The sequence below is a fragment of the Monodon monoceros genome, unplaced genomic scaffold (assembly GCF_005190385.1).
Source record: "Monodon monoceros isolate NGI ecotype Baffin Bay Population unplaced genomic scaffold, NGI_Narwhal_1 Super_Scaffold_19, whole genome shotgun sequence".
In the NCBI taxonomy this organism is placed as follows: Eukaryota; Metazoa; Chordata; class Mammalia; order Artiodactyla; family Monodontidae; genus Monodon; species Monodon monoceros.
The window spans coordinates 24,705,691-24,731,284 of record NW_021703775.1 but is presented as its reverse complement, the minus strand read 5'-3'; the positions used below and the strand labels follow the sequence as shown (position 1 = coordinate 24,731,284).

General features: G+C 37.6%; 1 protein-coding gene across 1 annotated transcript in view; it reads right to left on the bottom strand.

Annotated features, from left to right (window-relative positions):
- Positions 1–25,594, bottom strand: part of TACR1 (tachykinin receptor 1) — a 94,394-nt gene that overhangs the window by 59,844 nt on the left and 8,956 nt on the right. The window contains exon 2 of the mRNA XM_029232225.1: positions 12,227–12,421. Within this exon, the coding sequence (XP_029088058.1) occupies positions 12,227–12,421 (195 nt within the window). The remainder of the gene's footprint in view (positions 1–12,226; positions 12,422–25,594) is intronic.

The following is a 25,594-nucleotide window of genomic DNA, read 5'->3' as shown; positions in this document are numbered from 1 at the left end:
TTTCCTTTCCCATGTCAGGGAAGTTTTTGACTATAATCTCTTCAAATATTTTCTCAGACCCTATCTTTTTCTCTTCCTCTTCTGGGACCCCTATAATTCGAATTTTGGTGAATTTAATTTGTCCCAGAGGTCTCTGAGGGTGTCCTCATTTCTTTTCAGTCTTTTTTCTTTATTCCATTCCATGGCAGTTATTTTCACCATTCTATCCTCCAGTTCACTTATCTGTTCTTCTGCCTCAGTTATTCTGCTATTGATTCCTTCTAGTGTATTTTTCATTTCAGTAACTGTGTTGTTCATCACTGTTTGTTTGTTCTTTAGGTCTTGTATGTCCTTGTTAAACATTTCTTTTATTTTCTCAATCCATGCCTCCATTTCTATTACTATTTGGATCATCTTTACTATTGTTACTCTGAATACTTTTTCAGTTATGTTGCCTATTTCCTCTTCATTTATTTGCTCTTGTAGGTTTTTACCTTAATCCTTCATCTGTAACATATTTTTTGGTCATCTCATTTTTTTGATGGGTGCAGCTGTGTTCCTGTCTTGCTGATTGTTTGGCCTGAGGCATCCACCACTGAAGTTTGCAGGCAGTTGGTTGGAGGCAGGTCTCGTCGCCGAGATGAGAGCCTCTGGGAGAGCTCACACTGACTAATGTTCCTGGTACCTGAAGATCTCTGTTAGTCCAGTGGTTTGGACTTGGTGCTCCAACCACAGGTGCTCAGGTCTCCTCTATGTTAATTATGTCAATGGTTTGTCTCATACATTGTAGATTTTTCCCTCACTTTGTCATTTGCCAAACTCTCTCATGGAGTTTCCTGGCATACAGTATTTAACAAATATATCTATACCTGTATCTATATCTATGTTTATACTCAAACCAACCATCTCTTCATTTTAGTTTTGTCTTGAGTGTTATTTTTTGAAAGTTTTCACTCCTTTCCAATATATTTGGAATTTATATTCATTTTAAGATGTGAGAAAGAAACATATTTTTTTGATTAGTGCAGAGTTTCACCAGAATATATATTATGGACAATATTTCTGTGGGATGTTACCAGGGTTAGTCAAAAGAAGGATTCTATGATCAAGTAAATTTGGGAAACACAAGGTTTAAACAAAACCATCAGGTTTCTTTGCTGAAAAATTATCAAAGTGGAGCCTATTCATTACAATATTATTTGAAATAGCAAAGCACTAGGAGCAACCCAAATATAAATCAATATCATGCCAGATAAATAAGTTATGATTTTTCTATACAAAGTAATACTATGCAGCTGTAAAGAAAAAAATGAGACTATTTGCTTAATACTGAGGGGAAAGAATATCTGAGTTAAACTGTAAGTGGAAAAAACAAGAATATGGTATGTCATATATGACACTTTGTGTTAAGAAAGGAGACAATCAGAATATATAGTAAAACCCTTTTTGATAAGCAGAGAGGAATTTTGGAAAGCTCACAAGAAACTAAGAACAAAACAGATGGAGAGATATACCATGTTCTTGGATTGGAAGAATCAATATTGTGAAAATGACTATACTACCCAAAGCAATCTACAGATTCAATGCAATCCCTATCAAATTACCAATGGCATTTTTTTTTTTAAAGAACTAGAACAAAAAATCTTAAAATTTGTATGGAGACAAAAAAGACCCCGAATAGCCAAAGCAGTCTTCAGGGAAACAAATGGAGCTGGAGGAATCAGACTCCCTAACTTCAGACTATACTACAAAGCTACAGTAATCAAGACAATATGGTACTGGCACAAAAAGATAAGCATAGATCAATGAAATAGGATAGAAAGCCCAGAGATAAACCCACGCACATATGGTCAACTAAACTATGAGAAAGGAGGCAAAGATATACAATGGAGAAAAGACAATCTCTTCAATAAGTGGTGCTGGGAAAACTGGACAGCTACATGTAAAAGAATGAAATTACAACCCTCCCTAACACCATACACAAAATTAAACTCAAAATGGATTAGAGACCTAAGTGTAAGACCAGACACTGTAAAACTCTTAGAGGAAAACATAGGCAGAATACTCTTTGACATAAATCACAGCAAAATCCTTTTTGATCCACCTCCTAGACTAATGGAAATAAAAACCAAAATAAACACATGGGACCTAATGAAACTTAAAAGCTTTTGCACAGAAAAGGAAACTACAAACAAGACAAAAAGACAACCCTCAGAATGGGAGAAAATATTTGAAAATGAATCAATGGACACAGGATTAATCTCCAAAATATATAAACAGCTCATGCAGCTCAATATTAAAAAAAACAAATAACTCAATCAAAAAATGGGCAGAAGACCTAAATAGACATTTCTCCAAAGAAGACATACAGATGGCCAAGAAACACACGAAAAGCTGCTCAACATCACTAATTATTAGAGAAATGCAAATCAAAATTACAATGAGGTATCACCTCACACCAGTTAGAATGGACATCATCAGAAAATCTAAAAACAAGAAATGCTGGAGAGGGTGTGGGGAAAAGGGAACCCTCTTGCACTGTTTGTGGGAATGTAAAATGATACAGCCACTATGGAGAACAGTATGGAGGTTCCTTTAAAAACTAAAAATAGAATTACCATATGACTCAGCAATCCCACTACTGGGCATATACCCTGAGAAAACCATAATTCAAAAAGACACATGCTCCCCTATGTTCATTGCAGCACTGTTTACAATAGCCAGGTCATAGAACAGCCTAAATGCCCATTGACAGAGGAATGGATAAATAAGATGTGGTACATATATACAATGGAATATTACTCAGCCATAAAAAGGAATGAATTTGGGTCATTTGTAGAAATGTGGATGGATCTAGGGACTGTCATAAAGAGTGAAGTAAGTCAGAAAGAGAAAAACAAATGTCAAATATTAACACATATATGTGGAACCTAGAAAAATGGTACAGATGAACCGGTTTGCAGGGCAGAAATAGAGACACAGATGTAGAGAACAAACATATGGACACCAAGGGGGGAAAGTGGCGGGGTAGGGGTTGTGCTGTGATGAATTGGGAGATTGGGATTGACATATATACATTAATATGTATAAAATGTATAACTAATAAGAACCTGCTGTATAAAAAATTAATTAAAATTTAAAAATTCAAAAGAAACTAAGAACAGTGGTTAGAGGAAGAAATCTTTTTGCTGATTACTTTTGAAACTTACTGGTTTTTAAACCACATGAATATATTATATTAAAAAAGTAAATAAAAAATTAAAAAATGGAAAGCCTCTTAGAGGCTTCAGTATACTAATGTAATTTTGACTCTCTAAGATGTGGGTAGCTGTGAGTTATGTGGTTACCCACAATGGTTACTTATAAACTCATTCAAGTTACAAAATCCTACAGAATTTGGGGTTCTCACGTTTACAAAAAAAATTATGGAAAAATCATTTCAGAATTCACATGTTATCTGTAGCATATACTATATACAAAGTTTTATATTCTTGGGTTTCTGTGTGTGTGTATGTATGTGTGTGTGTGTGTGTCTGTGTGTGTGATTTCTATTCTGTTTTTTATTGACCAATTCTATCCTCAGTACTGAGTATTTTCATCTCTGAAAGAACAAGCCACTTCTTATATTTCTTTTTTGTTATTTTGCTGATATCAAAATTAATTCTTCTTTTTCAACATTTTCTTGAACTATTTTTATCCATTTATTCTTTCAGATGATTTTCTTTATCAGCCACCTAAACATACTTGTTGGAATAGTTTGAGAAGAACTGATATCTTCATGGAATTACATAAAGACAGAAGGGCGTTTCCACCTTTTTGGCTATTGTGAATAATGTTGCTATGAACATTGGTGTACAAAAAAAAAATGTATATAGAAGGGAGACTGTTTCCTATATACCCTTAGATACTTTCCAGGTTTTGGATCATGTGAAATGTTTCTCAAGTATTCTGTTATGCCATTCAGTAAAGTCTAAAATAGCATGATTTTTTTGTTTTTCTTCATATAATGCCTATTTCTTAATTTTCTGGGGTTTTCTTTGTTTGTTTCTGTTGTAAAGAAGATGTGTTATTCACTTTATTTTCTCAAGGATTATTATTGATATAAAATATTTGTTTTCATTAATACATATTACCTTTTAAAAATTTTATTTTTGACATTTATTGAGACAAATATATACTTCCCTTTGACCAATTCATTTGATAAAATAAAATAACAATTTACTGATAACTTACTAACGTTATTGTTGGAAGAAGTCATGCTCAAAAAATAAAACATTGCTATTTTAATATAATTTTGAATTCTTTTGTGTGGATCTCTTATCTGTAGTTGGAAATGGAATTGGCCTAAATGTTTGTTTTTGGAGCTTAGTTTGTCAACTTTTTACATTTAGGTCATACCAAATGCATATAATAAATTAGCAAGTTCTCCATATGGTTCTGAACTCATTAAGAGCTTATAAGGTATTTGAAAGAAATTTTCTGCACAGATTTTGATTCCATTACCTTTTATAATTGTAACTCTTGAACAGTATTTTCATTCTTTGCCTCTCAAGCTGCATTAATGTGATTTACAGTTTTGTAGAAAATTGTCCATTTAATCTTACATTCAATTACACTTTCAGGCCTGGTTGTGTTTTCTCTTTCAGTAAGGTCAGCTATCTCTGGAAATTTAACAAGACAGCACAAAGGAATCCCAAATTTGGTAGTCCCATCTTTTTCAGGCTTACACTTTCACCTCCAAATTAGGGGTTGCCATATGTATTGCACATGACTTCCCATGGTGGCTACTGCCTCCTCTTTGTCTCTATCTGTGTAATATCTACCAGAAAGGTAGTGAAATTTATGGCATTTTTATGGCAACCTTCCTAGTTTCTGCATTAATGTAGGCTTCTTCTCTTTCTCCTTCTTTTTTTTAAATTTTATTTACTGTAACTTTTTGTCTGAGTGTCAGGGTTAAAGACTTGCTTTTGTGCAACGATTTTCCCCTGAAATATTAATGCACTTTTCATTATCAGTTTAACTGCTTTCCATCAACAGCAGTGACAATACTAGGAGTGCTGGGCTATATAAATGTAGTGGGCGTCAGGGAGGAGATTAATCACACAAGCTAGCATAAACAGTCCTGGAACCACTAATATGCTGACACCCTTTTGGCAAAGCCTGGAGCAGCTTGGTAAAGGATCCACACTTGTTTTTTATTTGTGAAATAATCAAGAATGTGGAAAATTGGGGAAGTAAACTGCAGGTACTTTTTCTAATATTCTTTTTTCCTTCTTATTCTCCACCAATTAGTTGATTTTTAATTTTCATTATTATTAATGAAACTAAAGGATATGTATAAATGTAAATATTTCAGCTAAGATGACGGGATATGACATGCAAAAGACAAAATGCTATAAATAAAGACAGTCTTCTGTTACAATTGGTACTAATAAAGAATTATATTAGAGGACCTTCCTGGTGGTGCAGTGGTTAAAAATCCACCTGCCAGACGTAGAGAATGGACTTGAGGACACAAGGAGGGGGAAGGGTAAGCTGGGACGAAGTGAGAGAGTGGCAGTGATATATATACACTATGAAATGTAAAATAGATAACTAGTGGGAAGCAGCTGCATAGCACAGGGATATCAGCTCAGTGCTTTGTGACCACCTATAGGGGTGGGATAGGGAAGATGGGAGGGAGACGCAAGAGGGAAGGGATATGGGGATATATGTATATGTATAGCTGATTCACTTTGCTATACAGCAGAAACTAACACAACATTGTAAAACAATTTAATAAAGATGTTTTAAAAAAAAAAGAATCTGCCTGCCGATGCAGGGGACTAGGGCTTGGAGCCCTAGTCTTGGAAGATCCCACATGCCACAGAGCAACTAAGCCCGTGTGCCACAACTACTGAGCCTGCATGCCAAAACTACTGAAGCCCATGCACCTAGAGCCCATGCTCTGCAAGAAGAGAAGCTACCACAATGAGAAGCCCGTGCACTGCAGCGAAGAGTAGCCCCCAGTCGCCACAACTAGAGAAAGCCCGAGGGCAGCAACGAAGACCCAATACAGCCAAAAATAAATAAATAAAATGAATAAATTTATAAAAAATAAAAGAATTATATTAGAGTTAATATATCCACATTCATGTACACTTTCACAAAATCTCCAGGTAATTATAGTCATGAGTGATGCTGTTTTCTGACATAGTTTCCTTTCCCAAGACTATTGGTAATATTTGTAATTCAGATAAGCACATCCTACTTCATGCTAAAACTTTACCCCAAAGTTATGTACAAAGAAGTTTAATTAACAGAAAATGACATATGACCAATATTAATAAATGATTCAGGGAAGCTGAAATTCCCCAGGCTGCCTAAATCTCATTCTTTGGGATGTATTTCTCATTTTTCATCCTTATTACAGACTTTTTCTTGGCCATATTGGTGAGCCCTCTGATAAAGAAATGTTGACTCATTCATCTTCCTTGCCCTCAGGGGTATTACCCCATAACCTTCCAGGGCCACGGCAACTTGACACCCTGGATAGCATCCTCAAGAGTGGGCTTGGATCCAAATAATTTTGAAAGCTACTGAATTTGCATTTTGCAAAGCCAAATATTTCTTCTTTATACTTTAATTTTTCTTTTACTGTGCTTTTTTTCTCCATCGGGAAGAGTTACTTTTGGTTACCCGTACCCGTGAAATTTTTCTTCCTCACCAGTCAATCACTCTACCATTATAGGACTTCCTAGGTAGTGTCACAGTTTCACAAGAGCAGTCACAGCTGCCAAGTTGCTAAAATTATGGCAGGACTCAATCACAAACTATGACAATACTATATTAATAATGAACTCAAGTCTCCAGTTGCATGACTAATTTTAGAATAACATTCCATAACTGCAGATTGTAGACATAAACAGTGGATGACAGAAGATATTGAACCTGTCCCTGCAGAGATCTAGGGATGTAGCTAGAAGCAGCCTGCTTATGAAGTTTGCTGTTTTATCTTACTAGTCAGCTAAGGGAAATCACTAATCAATTTTCAAAGAAGGAGATTAGTTAAAAAAACTATTATTTACATATGCATACACACATATATGTTCACATCAAATTGTACAAACATGTTTAATGACATAAGAAATTCTTTATGATACGGTAAATGGCAGATTATAAAATGTAAATACAAATGATTCAAACTATGAAAAAAATTCAACCCCATTCCAATAAGAGAAATGCATTTTTAACTTTAGTGGGTAAAAATCTAAAATCTTGACAATACCGTCTGTTGACGAGGCTGTGGAGAAACAGAGACTTTCACACATTTCTGGTGGGAATGTAAGTTAGTATGGAGGGCAAATATAAAAATTTGACCCAGCAATTCCATTTTGGGGATTTTTATGCTCCACATAGCCTTACATGATAAATGTAAAGGTTATTCATGACAGCAATCCAATAGCAAAAGGCTGGAGACAATCCCAAGTCCACTAAAAGTGACTGGTTAAATAATATTGTACATTTATAACATGGAGTACTGTGTAGCTGAAAAAAAGAATAGAGAAACTCTTCATGAACTGATATGAAAAGATCTCTAAGACGTATTAAGTTAAATAAAAAGCAGAACAATGTGCATAATAAGCTACATTTTGTGTTACAAAAAGGGAAACAATCTATATTTGTGTTGACCTGTAGGTACACAAGACACTTCAAAAGAAACTAAGAACAATATTTCCCTGGATGGAAATTCATCAAAATGTTAGAGCCTTTGTAAATGATGGGAATATGGGTGATTAAAGAAATTATAAGAACTTTCATTATACCCCATAATTTATTTATATTTTTAAATGCAAAATGAAGTTTTAAATGGTTTTCCAGGAAGATGAACCAAGTCTATCTGTAGCATTTTGTAGCCCAGATGTACGTGCTTATGAATAATAGCAGTAAGGGATGAGTGCTGTGGAGAGCCTATGGGCTTGTTCTCTGGTTAACATTTGTCACATCCTTCCAGGGACAATAATTTGTCCTAACCCCCCTTAGACCAATTGGAAAAATTCCAAATGGGCTGACACATAGGAGTTAGCAAGGTAAAATGCAAGTAAACATGAGAATGAAACGGGGCCCATCCATACTTCGGCTAATTCAGAGATGAGTACTTATGAATGTCACCCCAGGCACAGCCCACACTTCAGAAGATAATTTCTTATTTGGGGTTATCCCAATGGAAGCAGTATCTTGAGAGCTTGCAAAAGCAAAAACCTTTGGATAGCATTTAATTTTAAGTTAAATAAAAATGAAACATAAATTCCAGAAAAAGTGCATAAGTCAAACTACTTGGTATTATGAGTAATTTTAAAGCAAACACTCATGCTACTACCATTGTGCTGGAGAAATATAATGCCATATCCTCAGAAGCAACTCCTAGTGTCCCTTCTTGATCACATCCCTTTCTCTCCCTTGAAAGATAATCACAGTCTTCACTTTCATGGTAACTACTTCTTTGCTTGCAGTTGTAGTATTACCACCTTTCATTTTGCTTGTTTTAAAACCTTATTTACAAGAGCCATTTATGCTGCATGGAGCTACATTTTGTTCATTCTGCCAACTACATAATATTCCATTGCATGCTTGTACCACATTTAAAATATCCATCTAACTGAAGATGGACATTTGGAATATCTCCAGTTTAGGGCTTTAAGAATGATGCTGATATAAACAATATCTAGATGTATGTGGGTTCATAGCATGAGTTTTTCTAGGGTAATTAATTACCCCTGAGTGAAATTGCAGGGTTATGAATAGTTTCTTCTTTTCTAGATACTACAAAATGTTTTCGAATGTGGTTTTATCAATGTATACTTTTAGCAGTCTACTAAGGTTCTTCACCAAAAGTTCTAAATGCTTAGTTTAGTCAGACTTCTGAACATTTGCTAGTCTAATAGGTAGATAGTAAGATCTCATTATGGTTTTAATTTTCATTTCACTGTTGATGAATGAATGTGTGCCTCCTTATATATTAATTGGCCATTTAATATATAAGGATATCTTTTGCCTGTCCTTTTATTGGATTGCGTTTCTTTAAAAGTGTTTACTTTAATACATGTATTAATAAGAATCTAAATGATAAATGATCAGGGTTAGAGGTTAACCATGTAGCCAGAAGGCAAATGCCAGATTTTCAAAGATTTTCAAAAGACCCAGATTTTCACAAAACCCAGATTTTCACAAAACCTTTTAGTGTAATTATCTGGCATAAATTATTCATCAGACGAATTGGGCCTAAGCATTTGCCCATCTCACTCCCTGCTGCCAGTTTTCTGCCCATGTACCCAGATCAGTGAACGATGCTAACAACAGTAGGTAACATTCACTAGATTCTTTCCAATGTGCGTGGCACTGAGCTAAGCAAGTACCTTATTTACTTCTCTCAACACCTCTGTATGGACTGTACTATTAGACTTAGGAGCTTGAATAACTTGACTATTACGACTCAACTAGAGAGAGATGTAGCTGGGAGTTGATCACTCATTTAACTCTCAAGCCTATGCTCTTACCCTGTCTCAAAATAAAATTTCCTTATGGTTTCAAATTTGGAATTACTGTGTACTGTGGAAATGCCAATCATTAGTTCTAATAAAAGAGAATATAATAAAGTACTTAGTTTAGAACTGATGGAATTTAAATTCCCTAAAAAACATATCATGATGCATTATGACAGATACTGACAAAAATAAAATAGGTTTGCATAAAGCTTACACTTATGTTTGTATCACAGACAATATGTGAATGGCAAATGTGGACGCTTTCAACTTACTACTGCATCTATAAACATTTTATCAGATAAAATCAGGAGCTCTTATTCCAGGCCCAATTTTTTTTAGGTTAAAATCATGAAATAAACAATAATGGCAAACCTAACCATGCATCCAGTAGCAGTTACCCAAAATTCTTTAAAGGTAACTTGAAAGGACAGTCCAAAACATTGAGTCTCAAAGGGACTTTCTAATCATTAGTAAGCATAAAATAGAAAAATGTTTAAAAGTAAAACACTACTGTTTCTTGCATGAGATCCCAGAGATCTGTGAGAAAATAAACCTTTATTTCCAAGTTAAAATTTGAATTTGTTGGAAGATAAAAGAACTGTGCTTATTTGAAGCAAAAAGTTGCAGAAAGGTGATCGGACTTTGAAAAGCTCACAAGAACTAAGAACTGAGCTAAGGTCCATGAAGTTGACGGCAGTCTCTGAAGCAGTTTATATAATGAACTTTAATTCAGAGGGTTTTTTTTCCCCCCTTTTGAGGGAAGCTTCTGGCTTGAACATGTTCATGGGTCCCATACAGCTTGTAAATCTATGTTCTTTCTCCCGCTATGACTCTGCTCAGGCTTGTAGTTTCACTTGAAAGAAAAATGTTCAACATCTCCTAGGCTAAGCATTAATCCTCCCACTGCCTGATCAATTAAATCCCGCTGTCTGTGTCTGGAAGGCAAAGTCTGAGCTTTATGTATTGCTTTCTGACAAGCTCCATTTCCATGCTCCATGGAACAGATGCAGCAGTGTAACTCTGTGTGCAACAGGATTTTGGACCCTCAAATCTAGAGGGCCAACAGGTACGGTGTTTCATTTTACCATTTAATAAGTTCAAAGGTCTATAATGATTATATTATGCTATCTAATGAATTTAGTTCAATAACAGTATCTTATCTTTCGTATGGCATTTAATAGCTTACAAGGTGAGAATACATTATCTTGTTTTCTCTTCAAAACAGTTTTTTATGTGAGGCAGTTCTTTATCATATTCCATTTAACAACGAGGAGAGACTGTGCTCTTGCCCAGGGTCACATAGCTAGAAACTGGCAATCTTGTAATTAACACCCAGATCTTGTGATTCTAATACAAGTGGTCTTTCTTTTACAATTCACTTAATAAACCCAAGATTGGAAAATTATAGAGGACTTTCAAAAGGAGCCATATTATCAATGTGCTTTGAATCCAGAAAACTGATGATAATATAAATGTCAAATTGCTGCTCACTTGAATAGAACAAAACAAAGAATAAGCCATTTTAATGTTGCCTCTAAGATAAGAAATTTTGGAAAATGTGCCAAGATAGCTTTAAAAAGCCCTAAATGTGATCGGTCAGGCCGCTGGAAGAGAAACAGGCTTGTCCTGTGGGGGACCTGTTACTCATAAGGTCTCAATGTTCTGGCCTTGCCTTCCCATGCATTTCACATGTATAGGTATTTTTCCAGCTGCAAAATCCTAGAAGGTAGGTGTTTTGGTTTAGCTTTCCCCAGAGACACATCCTGAGATAAAGATTCAGGTGCAAATGACTTATTTGGAAGGAGAAAGAAACACCAGTAGGGAGTGGGGCTAACAAAGCGTGTGTCATTGAGCTAGCTGCTACCAGGGTGACTGGAGATTAATCCCAAGAGGCAACCCTGAAAACAGTAAAACACACACCTCAGAGACCTCCCACCTGAAGGGGGAGGGAGCTGGGGTGTTCATATGCCAACTCCCATCAGTTTGTGTGTGTTTTTTTTTTGGTTGAGTTGGATCATTGTTGCTGTGTGCAGGCTCTCTCTAGTTGCGGTGAGCGGGGGCTACTCTTCATTGCAGTGCGCAGGCTTCTCATTGTGGTGGCATCACTTGCGGAGCACAGGCTCTAGGCGTGTGGGTTTCAATAGATGTGGCTCGCAGGCTTTAGAGCACAAGCTCAGTAGTTGTGGTGCACTGGCTTAGTTGCTCAATGGTATGTGGGACCTTCCCAGACCAGGGCTTGAACCCCTGTCCCCTGCATTGGCAGGCGGATTCTTAACCACTGCACCACCAGGGAAGTTCCCCCATCAGTTGTTTTTGAGAGCTGCTGGGAGTGTGGAGGGAAGGATAATTCCCTTACCCTCTGGCATGCTGTGCAAGAGGGCAAAATGGCATTCTATAGAGTAGGAAAAAGTTCCCAGGCAAAGAAATGCAGACACTGGCAGGGCAAAGTCACTGGTAAGAGGGACACGGTAGTGTGCCCAAATGGTATGCTATATCAGGATCCAGGTCTTATATTTTAAAACTTTTCATTCAAAGTCCAGAATAGTATTTGGGACATAATAGTCTCCTGATAATTATGGACACATCAACCTGACACAGAGTGGTTGTGAGAAATGTTTACAAATTAAATCCTAACATACAAATTAAATCCTAACCACCAGAAGAACAAAAGAAAGAAGGAACAAGAAAGGGCAAAGAAGGCACTGAAATTCATCTCTACTCACACTTTCTCATAAATCTTGTTGGGATGCTCCGGCCATTCGATCATGCACACCACTCGGTTGGGCATGGTCTCAGTGGTTGAGTAGTAGCCCTGGGGGAAGGCCAGGAGGAGAGCCAGGACCCAGATGACACAGATGACCACCTTGGTGGCTGTGGCCGACAGTCGGGGCTGGAGGGGGTGGATGATGGCCATGTACCTGGAACAGAGAAGAAAGGACAAAAATTCCAATTTGGTCACCAAAATCTGCATTAGTGATTATGCATTGTTCCTGCCCAGTGAAAAATTCTCCAGAAGCCCTTTGAGTCCTGGTGATTTTTACAATTATTTTCTTTTTCATATTCTATCCTTAAGTTTTATGACTTTTATGACATAAATGCTAAACTCAGCCATATATTTTTAATATTTTAGAACCCATCTAGCAACATTCCAGGAGAGAAATTTTCATCCTTGTCCTTATGCTAGGGACATGATGCCTAAGTATATGTCAGTGGCTTACAGTGAAATAAGAAAAATAAGAACAACTTTGTGAATTTAGCCAATGTAAAGCCTATCTTTACCTTTTTTGGATTAAGGAATAATGGTGATAGAAATAGTAGTTTTTAAAGTCCTGGTGTGGCAATTTAAAAGGCTAGCAATCCTGTACAGGTCCATACAATTTGAAGGGAAGTGAATGTGTACGAATGAGAAAGCAGTGGCCTAAAGCCAACAAAAAACCAATAGCTCCTGGAGAAATCTTCACCAATTCTTTGAACATCTAGAAGTCAGTGTATGGCTAACAAAGTATGCTTCATGAAGAGAAAGAGACTCTCCACCTCCTGAGACAGACACACTTGAGCATATCAAAGCCCAGGGTAGATGAAACCTCTCTGCAGGAAGAGGGAAGCAAAGTGAATGATGACTTTAGGTCTGGAGCCATTTCTCCATCTCTTACTTGGGATCAAGCACTGAGTGGTGTCATCTGAATGAGTGTCCACGTCTGAATTTGTGTATAGACTTTGAGATTCAGCAGAGATTTTAGAATTAACAAATATTCCAATCAGCATTTAATATCAGTTATAGTCACATCAATTCTGCCTCCTGCCTTGAAAAAATCATCTACCTTTTAAAGGGATAGGTTTAGCCCAGTTCCCTAACACCCCTGCCCCGAGCTTTTGAGGTGTGTGGTGGACAGGAACAAAGCAGCTTGGGACGGAACACAGCTCACGCCCCTTCTAGGGTACTGCTCCCTTCCCCCATGTTGTGAGGACCCCTCCTGCCTGGAATCTTGTTCTCCAGTGGATGCTGGACTCAAAGTGGCTGAAGTCAAGTACTCCCACCTCACTGGCCTGGTTACAGGGTCCTCACTTGGGGAAGGGGAGCCATGCCAACCTCTTTTCCCATCCCTTTGTTACTATTTTGCACTCTTAACACCTGCCAGTAAATATTGTCTACACTGAAAACAATTATTTTTTGCAGAGTTCATGGATCCATCCCTTAAAATATGCATTTTTTTTTTCACAGTAGGAATTATGTCTTATACCGCCTTTGGGGTTTAAGTATCTGACAAAATCTCCGAATCATGCATTTGATTCTCTGACAGGCAGGTGTTTCTGGCTTCCATGGGACTGAATAGTCAATGGAGACTTCAGAAATGAGCAGACAAATAGAACAGCTGTCAGCTGGCTCCAAATAATTCCACATAATTCTTTTTTACAGTCTTTGGACTCTAGGATCTCTAGGCTGGAACTGGGGCCAGGCTTACAAGGAAAGTAATTTCATTCAGTATGTGCACTACAAATTCACACTGTGCACCTGCCACACGCAGAGCACTGTGTTTCCTTGTGAACTCCGAGCTTCTAATTTCTCCAAGGAGAAAACGCATATAAATAAACAGCCACAAAACATGACAGTAGGATATGTGACCTCAAGCGGTAATCTGATAAATACCTCAGAGCCTTAGGGAGGCTGCAGATTCGGAATGGCAGGTGGATTATTGAAGAGGCTTAAAGGGGTGTGCTTTGCTGGATTTGGGGTGAGCCTGCTGAGCATCTGGCTCGAAGGGCAAGAAGCATTCAGAGACTTCCTCCCTTCTCCATGTTATGATTAGTTAGATCTTCCCTGTCTGAGAAGCTTGATGGCTCAGTTTTCATGAAGGCTTCCCTGATTGTCCTTTTATAGAATGCCTTTTAGAATACCTTTTCCTAGATTTTCTTGCTAGGGACTTAGGCTTTCCTTCTCTGGTCTGTAAGAGCGATGGCACTGACAGTGTTCAGTATATGACAGTACATTAGGATGCCTCCGGTCAGCTTTTACACATGTAATCAGAACTGATGATAGCTCCCCAGAAGGAAATCCCCAGGATCTTTTCCTTCTCCCTCTTTTGGAAAGTGGTTAGGTAGTCTTTTTTAAAATTTATTTTATTCAAGTATTGTTGATTTATAATATAGCGTTAGTTTCTACTGTACACCAAAGTGGTTTATATATATATATATATATATATATATATATATATATATATATACATTCTAAGGGTTGATAGTAATTTTTTTCCTTGTGATGAGAGCTCTTAGGATTTATTCTCTTAACTACTTTCATATATAACATACAGCAGTGTCAATTATATTTATCATGTTGTACATTACATCCTTAGTACTTTTTTCTCTTATAATGAAAAGTTTGTACCTTTTGGCTACTTTTACCCAATTCCCACTCCCCCAACCCCCACCTCTGAAAACCACAAATCTGATCTTCTTCTTCTATGAGTTTGTTTGCTTTTGAAGTATAACACTATGTTAGTTCCTGATATACAGCATAGTGATTGGATATTTCTATGCAGTTCAAAATGATCACCATAAGAAGTCTGGTTATGATCTGTCACCATAAAAAGATATTACATAATTATTGACTTCCCACACTGTACATTTCATACCCATGTCTCTACTCTTATTTGAATATTTTAGTCATGACATATCAGCAAGTCACTGTGCCCCTCCTTTGTCAAACACACAAAAGTGTCAGCATGACTCTGAAAATGTTATCACCTATTTGGGAAATATAATTATGCTTTAACAAAAAGACACTAAGTGTAGGTAGTCTTGAAGTCAGGAGAGAGCGGAATTAGGAATAGACTTGCAAAAGATATTGTGGTGGAGGTGAGTAGTAATCTATAAATCTCTGGGCAAATTTCCCTGGTTGATTTGGTGGCTATAAAGTCTGTTACTCAACTACCATCTACAGAGCATTGAAAGGGCAAAGACAGGGATTTCCCTGGTGGCACAGTGGTTAAGAATCTGCCTGCCAATGCAGGGGACACAGGTTTGAGCCTTGGTTCGGGAAGATGCCACATGCCACGGGGCAACTAAACCTGTGCATCACAACTACTGAGCCTGTGCTCTAGAGCCCGTGAACCACAAATACTGAGCCCACACGCCACAACTACTGAAGCCCGCGTGCCTAGAGCCCATGCTCCGCAACAAGAGAAGCCACTGTAATAAGCCCACGCACCCCAACGAAGAGTAGCCTCCGCCTGCCGCAACTAGAGAATGCCCGCACGCAGCAAGGAAGACCCAACGCAGCCAAAAATAAATAAATAAATTTATATATAAAAAAGAAAGGACAGGGCTTCCCTGGTGGCGCAGTGGTTCAGCGTCCGCCTGCTGATGCAGGGGACACAGGTTCGTGCCCCGGTCCGGGAAGATCCCACATGCCGCGGAGCAGCTGGGCCCGTGAGCCATGGCCGCTGAGCCTGCGCGTCCAGAGCCTGTGCTCCGCGGCGGGAGAGGCCACAACAGCGAGAGGCCCGCGTACCGCAAAAAAATAAAGAAAGAAAGAAAGAAAGGGCAAAGACAACTCTCAACCTGCAGTGAATCAAGCATTGTCTGGCTACTTCCAACGGAGGTCCAGTATACTGCAGACCTGATGACCTTCTATACTTGGGGTGGTATCCTGAAAAGAATCCTGAGAAGTCTTGATTTCCCTCTTGATTCTGCCTCTTTCCTGCTGCCTGGCAGCAATGAAACCTTTGTTTCCTCTTTAGTCATGGGGTGGTTGTGGCAATCCTAGAATCAGAGCCAGTGGATGTGGATTTGTGCAATCACTATTGTCTTCTTTCCAATTTGCTGAAGGGCTGGACCTGGTTGGTCATGACTAGAGTCTCTTTTGAGTGTTTGTATTAAAATTGTAGAATTGCTTACTGAAGCATTTCCCAGAGACAAGATCTTTCCCCTACAAAGCTGGACATGCAGCCGTGAAGATGCCTGTCTCAGCTTCAGCACCTCCCAGGCTCCTGCTTTCACTGTGTTTGTGCATTCTCAGACTTCACAGGAGCTTAGAGAGGATGCACAAGGGAGAATGTGGTGATTACACTGTCCCTTTTGGATATTATTTCAAATGCAAATTTTTAATTTACTTTTAACTCAGAATAAATGTTCAGACTTTAATAAATTTAACCTAACAGTCATCCTCATGGCCGAATTGGTGATACATGGCTCAGAATCTAATGTGACTGGGGCTTAAGGGGGAATCGCATAAGCATATCAGTGCTGTAGCTCCAAATGGGTGGCAGAAAGCCATATTTTATTTTTATTGCAAAAATTGTAATTTGGAAGCCCATTTCAGTTAACTCTGCCATTTCCTGAGTGTAGGAGCTATTTCAGTGACAAATAAAAGTATTGTACACATAAAGCCAGAGACACTAAAAAAGATTGACTTTAAAAACGTATATATTTTCATTTGTATGAAATAGAGCCATTTATAAATCTCCTTCCTCCCTTTTTCTCTTTCTTCTTTCTCTCTCTTGCAATTCTCACTTCTGGGGCTTGTGTAATGCACTTCTTTCTTATTTACCCTAAATCTAGTACCACTTGGATGACTTGTCTGCAGAAGGATACATATTTCCTTTCTTACTGTCCATTTGTATTTTGGATTCCATTAACATACATTTATATATTTATTTGTAACCACCGTGAACAATTCTTGCTTATTCGCTTGTAAGTTATCACAGAGTAAGTGCTGCAAGCCCCAGGAAATTACATTCAATAAATATTTATTGACTACATTGTGCTCATGGGACTAGAAGGCAGTCAATGAAATGTCTTTCTAGTTTGTGCATTAATCATCAGGCTACCGGAGAGACTGTCTGGAGGCTGTGTGGGATGTAGATTATGTTCTCCACTTCAGGTTGTTTCAGTCCCATGGTGGGCCATGAGCTCTGATTTGAATTGTATGTGGCCTCTCTGATGAAAACTTGAGGCGCTGTCTTCCTCCTGCATAATTTTGCTTTATAAAATGAACTCTCCATATAGTGCTTTAAGTCTGGCAAAATATAAGCCTGCACATTTTTAAAAACACAGAGTGAAACAATCCTATTGTGAGAAAGAATTCCAATCTCCTGACAAGCTGCAGTATTCTCATAACTTTCACCTATACCAGCCCTAAGTCATTTGGCAAACAGAATGTCTTTCCTCTACTAGGAGATCTGTCTTACCACATCCTTCTTCTACACTTTCCCTTCCAATTCCAGTCCTTGCTCTCCCTTATCCACACTCACTTCTTCCTGTGATGGTACAAGTTTCCTTTGAGGGACTGCATCTCCCTGGGTTCAAATGACCAGGAGGGGTGACAGCTGAGAGCATGGCTATCTCTTCTCTCTTTATCCTCCACAGATTCTTTGAGGATGGTAGTTGCTGTGACTTATTCATGCTGGTATCCTTGGCTTCCTCAGTGCCTAGGATATAGTAAATACTCAATGAAAGCTTAATTTAATACATGAATATACAAATTTCTTGGCACATGGCAGGGGCTCTGTAAATGGTTGTTGAATAAAAATACATGCAGCAGGAGAAGTACATGCATATTATATCTTTGTTTCTCCCAGTCTGAACATATGTGAGAATAATTATTGCTCAGTGTTTTCTGTTGTACAGACATCCAGGATCATCCTGTAGGAGTGATCTCACTGGACCCAGGTCTTCAGAATTTCCTAGATCTTGACATTAAGCCCTTAAATTCTCAATAAGTATTTGTCAAATAAATTCTGCATTGACCAGCATGTTGGGAACTGTACAAAACAAAACTCAGTCTTTCTACATGGCATCACCCTTTGGCTCTTCCTCTGAACAAGAGGTCACTTCATCCTTTCTCCTACTACCCTTCCTTCCATTATAAGGAGCACATAGTCTTTCTACCTGAGGTCACTAACATTTCATCAGTTGGGGTTTTCTTCCAGGACATTTCCTTAATCATCAAAATTCAGGGAACTTATTTAGCCAGATCATTTGACCAGCAACTTCATCTACTCAACTAAGACAAATCTCACAACTTATAACCAAAGAGGTCTTTGAGCAGCCAATAGAGATGACACAGAGTCATCTACTAAATCATTGTGGTAATGGCAGAGCCTCTCACATTCTCACTGCTGTTATGTACAACTCTAAATAGCATGAATTTTTTGCCTCCAATCCCAAGTAGATTCATAACACTGTTGGTGGACTCATTTCAAAAAGTACCAAATAACAACAAGATTTCAGTAAACAAGACCATAAGAAATGGGTACAAAGACAGATGAAACCGAGAGCCTGTGACAATTTAGAGTGAATTGAAGGAGGGGATGTGGCTGACTGTTGTCCAAGTTGTCCTATTCAGGTGGACCCGTGTGGTTCAAATATGATTCAGATGTAGAGTCTCCAGCCAGGGTTACCATAAAAGTATACATGACTAAAGACTGAAATGGACTATGGGTAAAATGCAGTAAAGGTCTACACCAAATATAATATCCTGAGTGTTTTGAGGAACAGCCAAGATGACAGAGTAGGAAGACCCTGAGCTCGACTCCTCCCATGGACACACCAAAATTAGTGAGAATGACATGAAGCTGAACCAAAAAGATTTTCCACATCTAAATATATAAAGAAGGAACCACAAGGAGACAGGTGGGATAGGGGGCAAAGACATGGTATAGTCAAGACCCACAATCCTGGCGAGGTGACCAACAAATAGGAGGATAATCACAATTGAAGAAGTTCTTCCCAAGGAGTGAGGGGTCCAAGCCCCACAGAGGGCTCCCAATCCCAGAGGTCCTTTACTTGGAAGGTGAGTCCCCAAACATCGGGGTTTGAAGGCTAACCAAGTTTGCATATGGGAGAGCTGGAGGCCTTTGGGAAAGAGACTCTGGGCTTGAAGGGTACATGCAAAATTTCACACTCTCTGAGACCCACTGCAGAAGCAGTAATTTGAAAGGAGACCAGGTCAGACCCACTTGCTGATCTTAGAGAGCCCCTCAGAGAGGCAAGAGGGAAATGGGACTCCCACTGGAGACATAGACAATCAAGGCAGCCATTTTTTAAAAAATGGGCAAAGATGTTTATTCCATATTAAAAACAAACAAATAAAAGGAAAGGCAAACAAGTTAAAACCACACACCACCTGATGTCAGTAGGGATGCTGGTATTTTAATCTACCAATCTGTTTGTAATGAAGGCTTTTAAACAATCCCACTTTCTATAATGGAAGCTTTCAAAGGAGCTGGGCTAGCTGGTATGGGTAGGTTAACATTTAATAGGCTCTGGATCATTCACATCCAGATATCAATCTCTGTGGTATTTTTTTTTTAATTTTTATTTTACTCTATTGGAGCATAGTTGATTAACAATGTTTTGTTAGTTTCAGGTGTATAGCAAAGTGATTCAGTTATACATATGCATGTGTCTATTCTTTTTTAAAATTCTTTTCCCATTTACATTATTACAGAGCATTAAGCAGAGTTCCCTGTGCTATACAGTAGGTACTTGTTGGTTATCCATTTCAAATACAAGAGTAGTGTGTACTCCAAACTCCCAGTCTATCCCTCCCACCCACCCTTCACCTCTGGTAACCATAAGTTCCTTCTTTGTTTCTGTTTTGTAAATAAGTTCATTTGTATCATTTTTTAAAGATTCTGCATATAAGCGATATCATATGGTATTTGTCTTTCCCTGTCTGACTTCACTTACTATGATAATCTCCAGTTCCATCCATGTTTTTGCAAATCACATTATTTCATTCTTTGTAATGACTGAATAATATTCCATTTCATATATACTACATCTTCTTTATGTATTCATTTGTTGATGGACATTTAGGTTGCTTCCATGTCCTGGCTATTGTAAACAGTGCTACAATGAACATTGGGGTGCATGTATCTTTTTGAACCATGTTTTTCTCTGGATATATGCCGAAGAGTGGGATTACTGGATCATATGGTAGCTCTATTTTTAGTTCCTTAAGGAACCTCCATACTGTTCTCCACAGTGGCTGTACCAATTTACATTCCCACCAACAGTGTAGGAGGGTTCCCTTTTCTCCACACCGTCTCCAGTATTTACTGTTTGTAGATTTTTTGATGATGGCCATACTGACAAGTGTGAGGTGATATCTCATTGTAGTTTTGATTTTTATTTCTCTAATACTTAGTGATATTGAACATCTTTTCATGTGCCTCTTGGACATCTGTATGTCCTCTTTGGAGAAATGTCTGTTTAGGTCTTCAGCCCATTTTTTGATTGGGTTGTTTGTTTTTTTCATATTGAGTTACATGAGCTGTTTGTAAATTTTGGAGACTGATCCCTTGTCATTGCATTGTTTGCAAATACTTTCTCCCATTCTATGGGTTGTCTTTTTGTTTTGTCCATGGTTTTCTTTGCTGTGCAAAAGGTTTTGAGTTTAATTAGGTCCCATTTGTTTATTTTTGATCTGTCTAGGAGACATATCAAAAAAGATATTGCTGTGATTTATGTCAAAGTATGTTCTGCCTAATTTTCCTCTAAGAGTTTTATAGTAACCAGTCTTACATTTAGGCTTTAATCCATTTTGAGTTTGTTTTTGTATATGGTGTTAAAGAATGTTCTAAGTTCATTTTTTTTACATGTGGATGTCCAGTTTTCCCAGCATCATTTATTGAAGAGACTGTCTTTCTTCCATTGTATAGTCTTGCTTCCATTGTCAGAGATTAATTGACCATAGGTGCATGGGTTTACTTCTGGGCTTTCTATCCTATCCCATTGATCTGTATTTCTGGTTTTGTGCCAGTACCATACTGTTTTGATGACTGTAGTTTCATAGTATAGTCTAAAGTCAAGGAGCCTAATTCCTCTAGCTCCGTTTTTTTCCTCAAGATTGCTTTGGCTATTCGGTGTCTTTTGTGCCTCCATACAAATTTTAACATACTTTGTTCTAGTTCTGTGAAAAATGCCATTGGTAATTTGATAGGGATGGCATTGACTCTGTAGATTGCCTTTGGTAGTAGTCTTTTTGACATTATTGATTCTTTCAATCCAGAACATGGTATCTCTTTCCATTTGTTTGTGCCACCTTCAATTACTTTCATCAGCATCTTACAGTTTTTGGAGTACAGGTCCTTTGTATCCTTAGGTAGTTATATTCCTAGGTATTTTATTCTTTTTGATGTGATGGTAAATGGGATTGTTTCTTTAATTTCTCTTTCTGATCTTTTGTTGTTGTTACTGTAGAGAAGTGCAAGAGATTTCTGTGTATTAATTTTGTATCCTGAAACGTTACCAAACTCATTGATGAGCTCTAGTATTTTACTGGTGGCATCTTTAGGATTATCTACGTATAGTATCATGTCATCTGCAAACTGTGAGAGTTTTACTTCTTCCTTTCCAGTTTGCATTTATCTTATTCTTTTTCTGCTTTAATGCCATGGCAAGGACTTCCAAAACTATGTTGAATAAAAGTGGTGAGATTGGACATTCTTGTCTTGTTCCCGATCTTAGAGGAAATGCTTTCAGCTTTTCACCAGTGAGCATGATGTTAGTGGTAGGTTTGTCATATATGGCCTTTATTATGTTGAGGTAAGTTCCCTCTATGCCTACTTTCTGGAGTGTTTTTTTTTTTTTATCATAAATGGGTGTTGAATTTGTCAAAAGGTTTTCTGTATCTATTTAGATGATCATATGGGTTTTATTCCTCAATTTGTTATGTGGTGTATCACACTGATTGATTTGTGGATATTGAAAAATCCTTGCATCCCTGGGATAAATCTCACTTGATCATGGAGTACATCATAATGTATTGTTGGATTTGGATTGCTAGTATTTTCTTGAGGATTTTTTACATCCATGTTAATCAGTGATATTGGCCTATAATTTTCTTTTTCTGTGGTATCTTTGTCTGGTTTTGGTATCAGTGTGATGGTGGCCTCATAGAATGAGTTTGCAATTATTCCTTCCTCTGCAAGTTTTTGGAGGAGCTTGAGAGTGATAAGTGTTAACTTGTCTCTAAACTTGTCTAATTCTTGATAGAATTCTCCTGTGAAGCCATTGGGTCCTGGAATTTTGTTTTGGGAGTTTTTAAATCACGGTTTCAATTTCAGTACTTGTGATTTGTCTGTTCATATTTTCTATTGCTTCTGGGTTCAGACTTGGGAGATTGTACCTTTCTAAGAATTTGTCCATTTCTTCCAGGCTGTGCATTTTATTGGCACATAGTTGCTTGTAATAGTCTCTTATGATCCTTTGTATTTCTGTGGTGTCCGTTGCAACTTCTCCTTATTCATTTCTAATTTTATTGATTTGAGCTCTCTCCCTTTATTTCTTGATGAGTTTGGATAAAGGTTTATCAATTCTATTTATCTTTGCAAAAACCAGCTTTTGATCTTTTAATTTTTTTAACAATGTTATTGGAGTATAATTGCTTTAAAAAGGTGGTTACATTCTGCTTTATAACAAAGTGAATCAGCTATATATATATATACATATATCCCCATATCTCCTCCACCTTGTGTCTTCCTCACACCCTCCTTATCCCACCCCTCTAGGTGGTCACAAAGCACCAAGCTGAACTCCCTGTGCTTTGCAGCTGCATCCCACTAGCTATCTATTTTACATTTGGTAGTATAGAGAAGTCAATGCCACTCTCTCACTTCGTCCCAGGTTACCTTTCCCCCTCCCCATGTCCTCAAATCCATTCTCTACATCTGTGTCTTTATTCCTGTCCTGCCCCTAGGTTCTTCAGAACCATTTTCTTCTCTTTTTTTAGATTCCATATATATGTGTTACTATACGGTATTTATTTTACTCTTTATGACTTACTTCACTCTGTATGACAGTCTCTAGGTCCTTCCACCTCACTACAAATAACTCAGTTTCATTTTATTTTATTGCTGAGTAGTATTCCATTGTATATATGTGCCATATCTTCTTATTCCATTCATCTTTTGATGGACACTTAGGTTGCTTCCGTGTCCAAGCTAATGTAAATAGAGCTGCAATGGACATTGTGTTACACGACTCACTTGGAATTATGGTTTTCTCAGGGTATATGCCCAGTAGTGAGATTGCTGGGTCATACGGTAGTTATAATTTTAGTTTCTTAGGGAACGTCCATACTGTTCTCCATACTGGCTGTATCAATTTCCATTCCCACCAACAGTGTAAGAGGGTTCCATTTACTCCACACCCTCTCTAGCATTTATTGTTTGTAGATTTTTTGCTGATGGCCATTCTGACTGGTGTGAGGTGATACCTCATTGAAGTTTGATTTGCATTTCTCTAATGATTAGTGATGTTGAGCATCCTTTCATGTTTGTTGGCAATCTGTATATCTTCTTTGGAGAAATGTCTATTTAGGTCTTCTGCACATTTTTGGACAGGGTAGTTTTTTTTTTTTTTTTTGATATTGAGCTGTATGAGCTGCTTGTAAATTTGGAGATTAATCCTTTTTCTGTTGCTTCATTTGCAAATATTTTCTCCAATTATGAGGGTTGTCTTTTTGCCTTGTTTATGGTTTCCTTTGCTGTGTAAAAGCTTTTAAGTTTCATAAGGTCCCATTTGTTTATTTTTGATTTATTTCCATTTCTCTAGGAAGTGGGTCCAAAAGCATCTTGCTGTGATTCATGTCATAGAGTGTTCTGCCTATGTTTTCCTCTAAGAGTTTTATAGTGTCTGGCCTTACATTTAGGTCTTTAATCCATTTTGAGTTTATTTTTGTGTATAGTGTTAAGGAGTGTTCTAATTTCATTCTTTTACAGGTAGCTGTCCAGTTTTCCCAGCACCACTTACTGAAGAGACAGTCTTTTCTCCATTGTATACTCTTGTTTTCTTTATTAAAAATAAGGTGAACATATATACATGGGTTTATCTCTGTGCTTACTATCCTGCTCCATTGATCTATATTTCTGGTTTTGTGCCAGTACCATACTCTCCTGATTACTGTAGCTTTGTAGTATAATCTGAAGCCTGGGAGCCTGTTTGCCCCAGCTCCGCTTTTTCCTCAAGTTGTCTTTTGCTATTTGGGGTCTTTTGCATTTGCATACAAATTGTGAAATTTTTTGTTCTAGTTCTGTGAAAAATGCCATTGGTAGTTTGATAGGGATTGCACTGAATCTGTAGATTGCTATGGGTAGTATAGTCATTTTCACAACATTGACTCTTCCAATCCAATAACATGGTATATTTCTCCATCTATTTGTATCATCTTTAATTTCTTTCATCAGTGTCTTATAGTTTACTGCATACAGATCTTTTGTCTCCTTAGGTAGGTTTATTCCTAGGTATTTTATTCCTTTTGTTGCAATGGTAAATGAGACTGTTTCCTTAATTTCTCTTTCAGATTTTTCACTCATTAGTGTGTAGGAATGCAGGAGATTTCTGTGCATTAATTTGTATCCTGCTACTTTACCAAATTCATTGATTAGCTCTAGTAGTTTTCTGGTAGCATCTTTAGGATTGTCTATATATAGTATCATGTCATCTGCAAAGAATGATAGCTTTACTTCATTTTTTCCTATTTGGATTCCTTTTATTTCTTTTTCTTCTCTGACTGCTGTGGCTAAAACTTCCAATACTATGTTGAATAATAGTGGTGAGAGTGGACAACCTTGTCTTTTTCCTCATCTTAGAGGAAATGGTTTCAGTTTTCCACCATTGAGAATGATGTTAGCTGTGTGTTTATCATATATGGCCTTTATTGTGTTGAGGTAAGTTCCCTCTATGCCTACTTTCTGGAGGATTTTTTATCATAAAGGCGTATTGAACTTTGTCGAAAGATTTTTCTTTATCTATTGAGATGATCATATGGTTTTCTCCTTCAATCTGCTAATATTGTTTATCACATTGATTCATCTGCGTGTATTCAAGAATCCTTACATTCCTGGGATAAATCTCACTTGATCATGCTGTATGATCATTTTAATGTGCTGTTGGATTCTGTTTGCTAGCATTTTGTTCAGGATTTTTCATCTATGTTCATCAGTGATATTGACCTGTAGTTTTCTTTCTTTGTGACATCTTTGTCTGTTTTTGTTATCATGGTGATGGTGACCTCAGAGAATGAGTTTGGGAGTGTTCCTCCTGCTGCTATATTTTAGAAGATTTTTAGAAGGATAGGTGTTAGC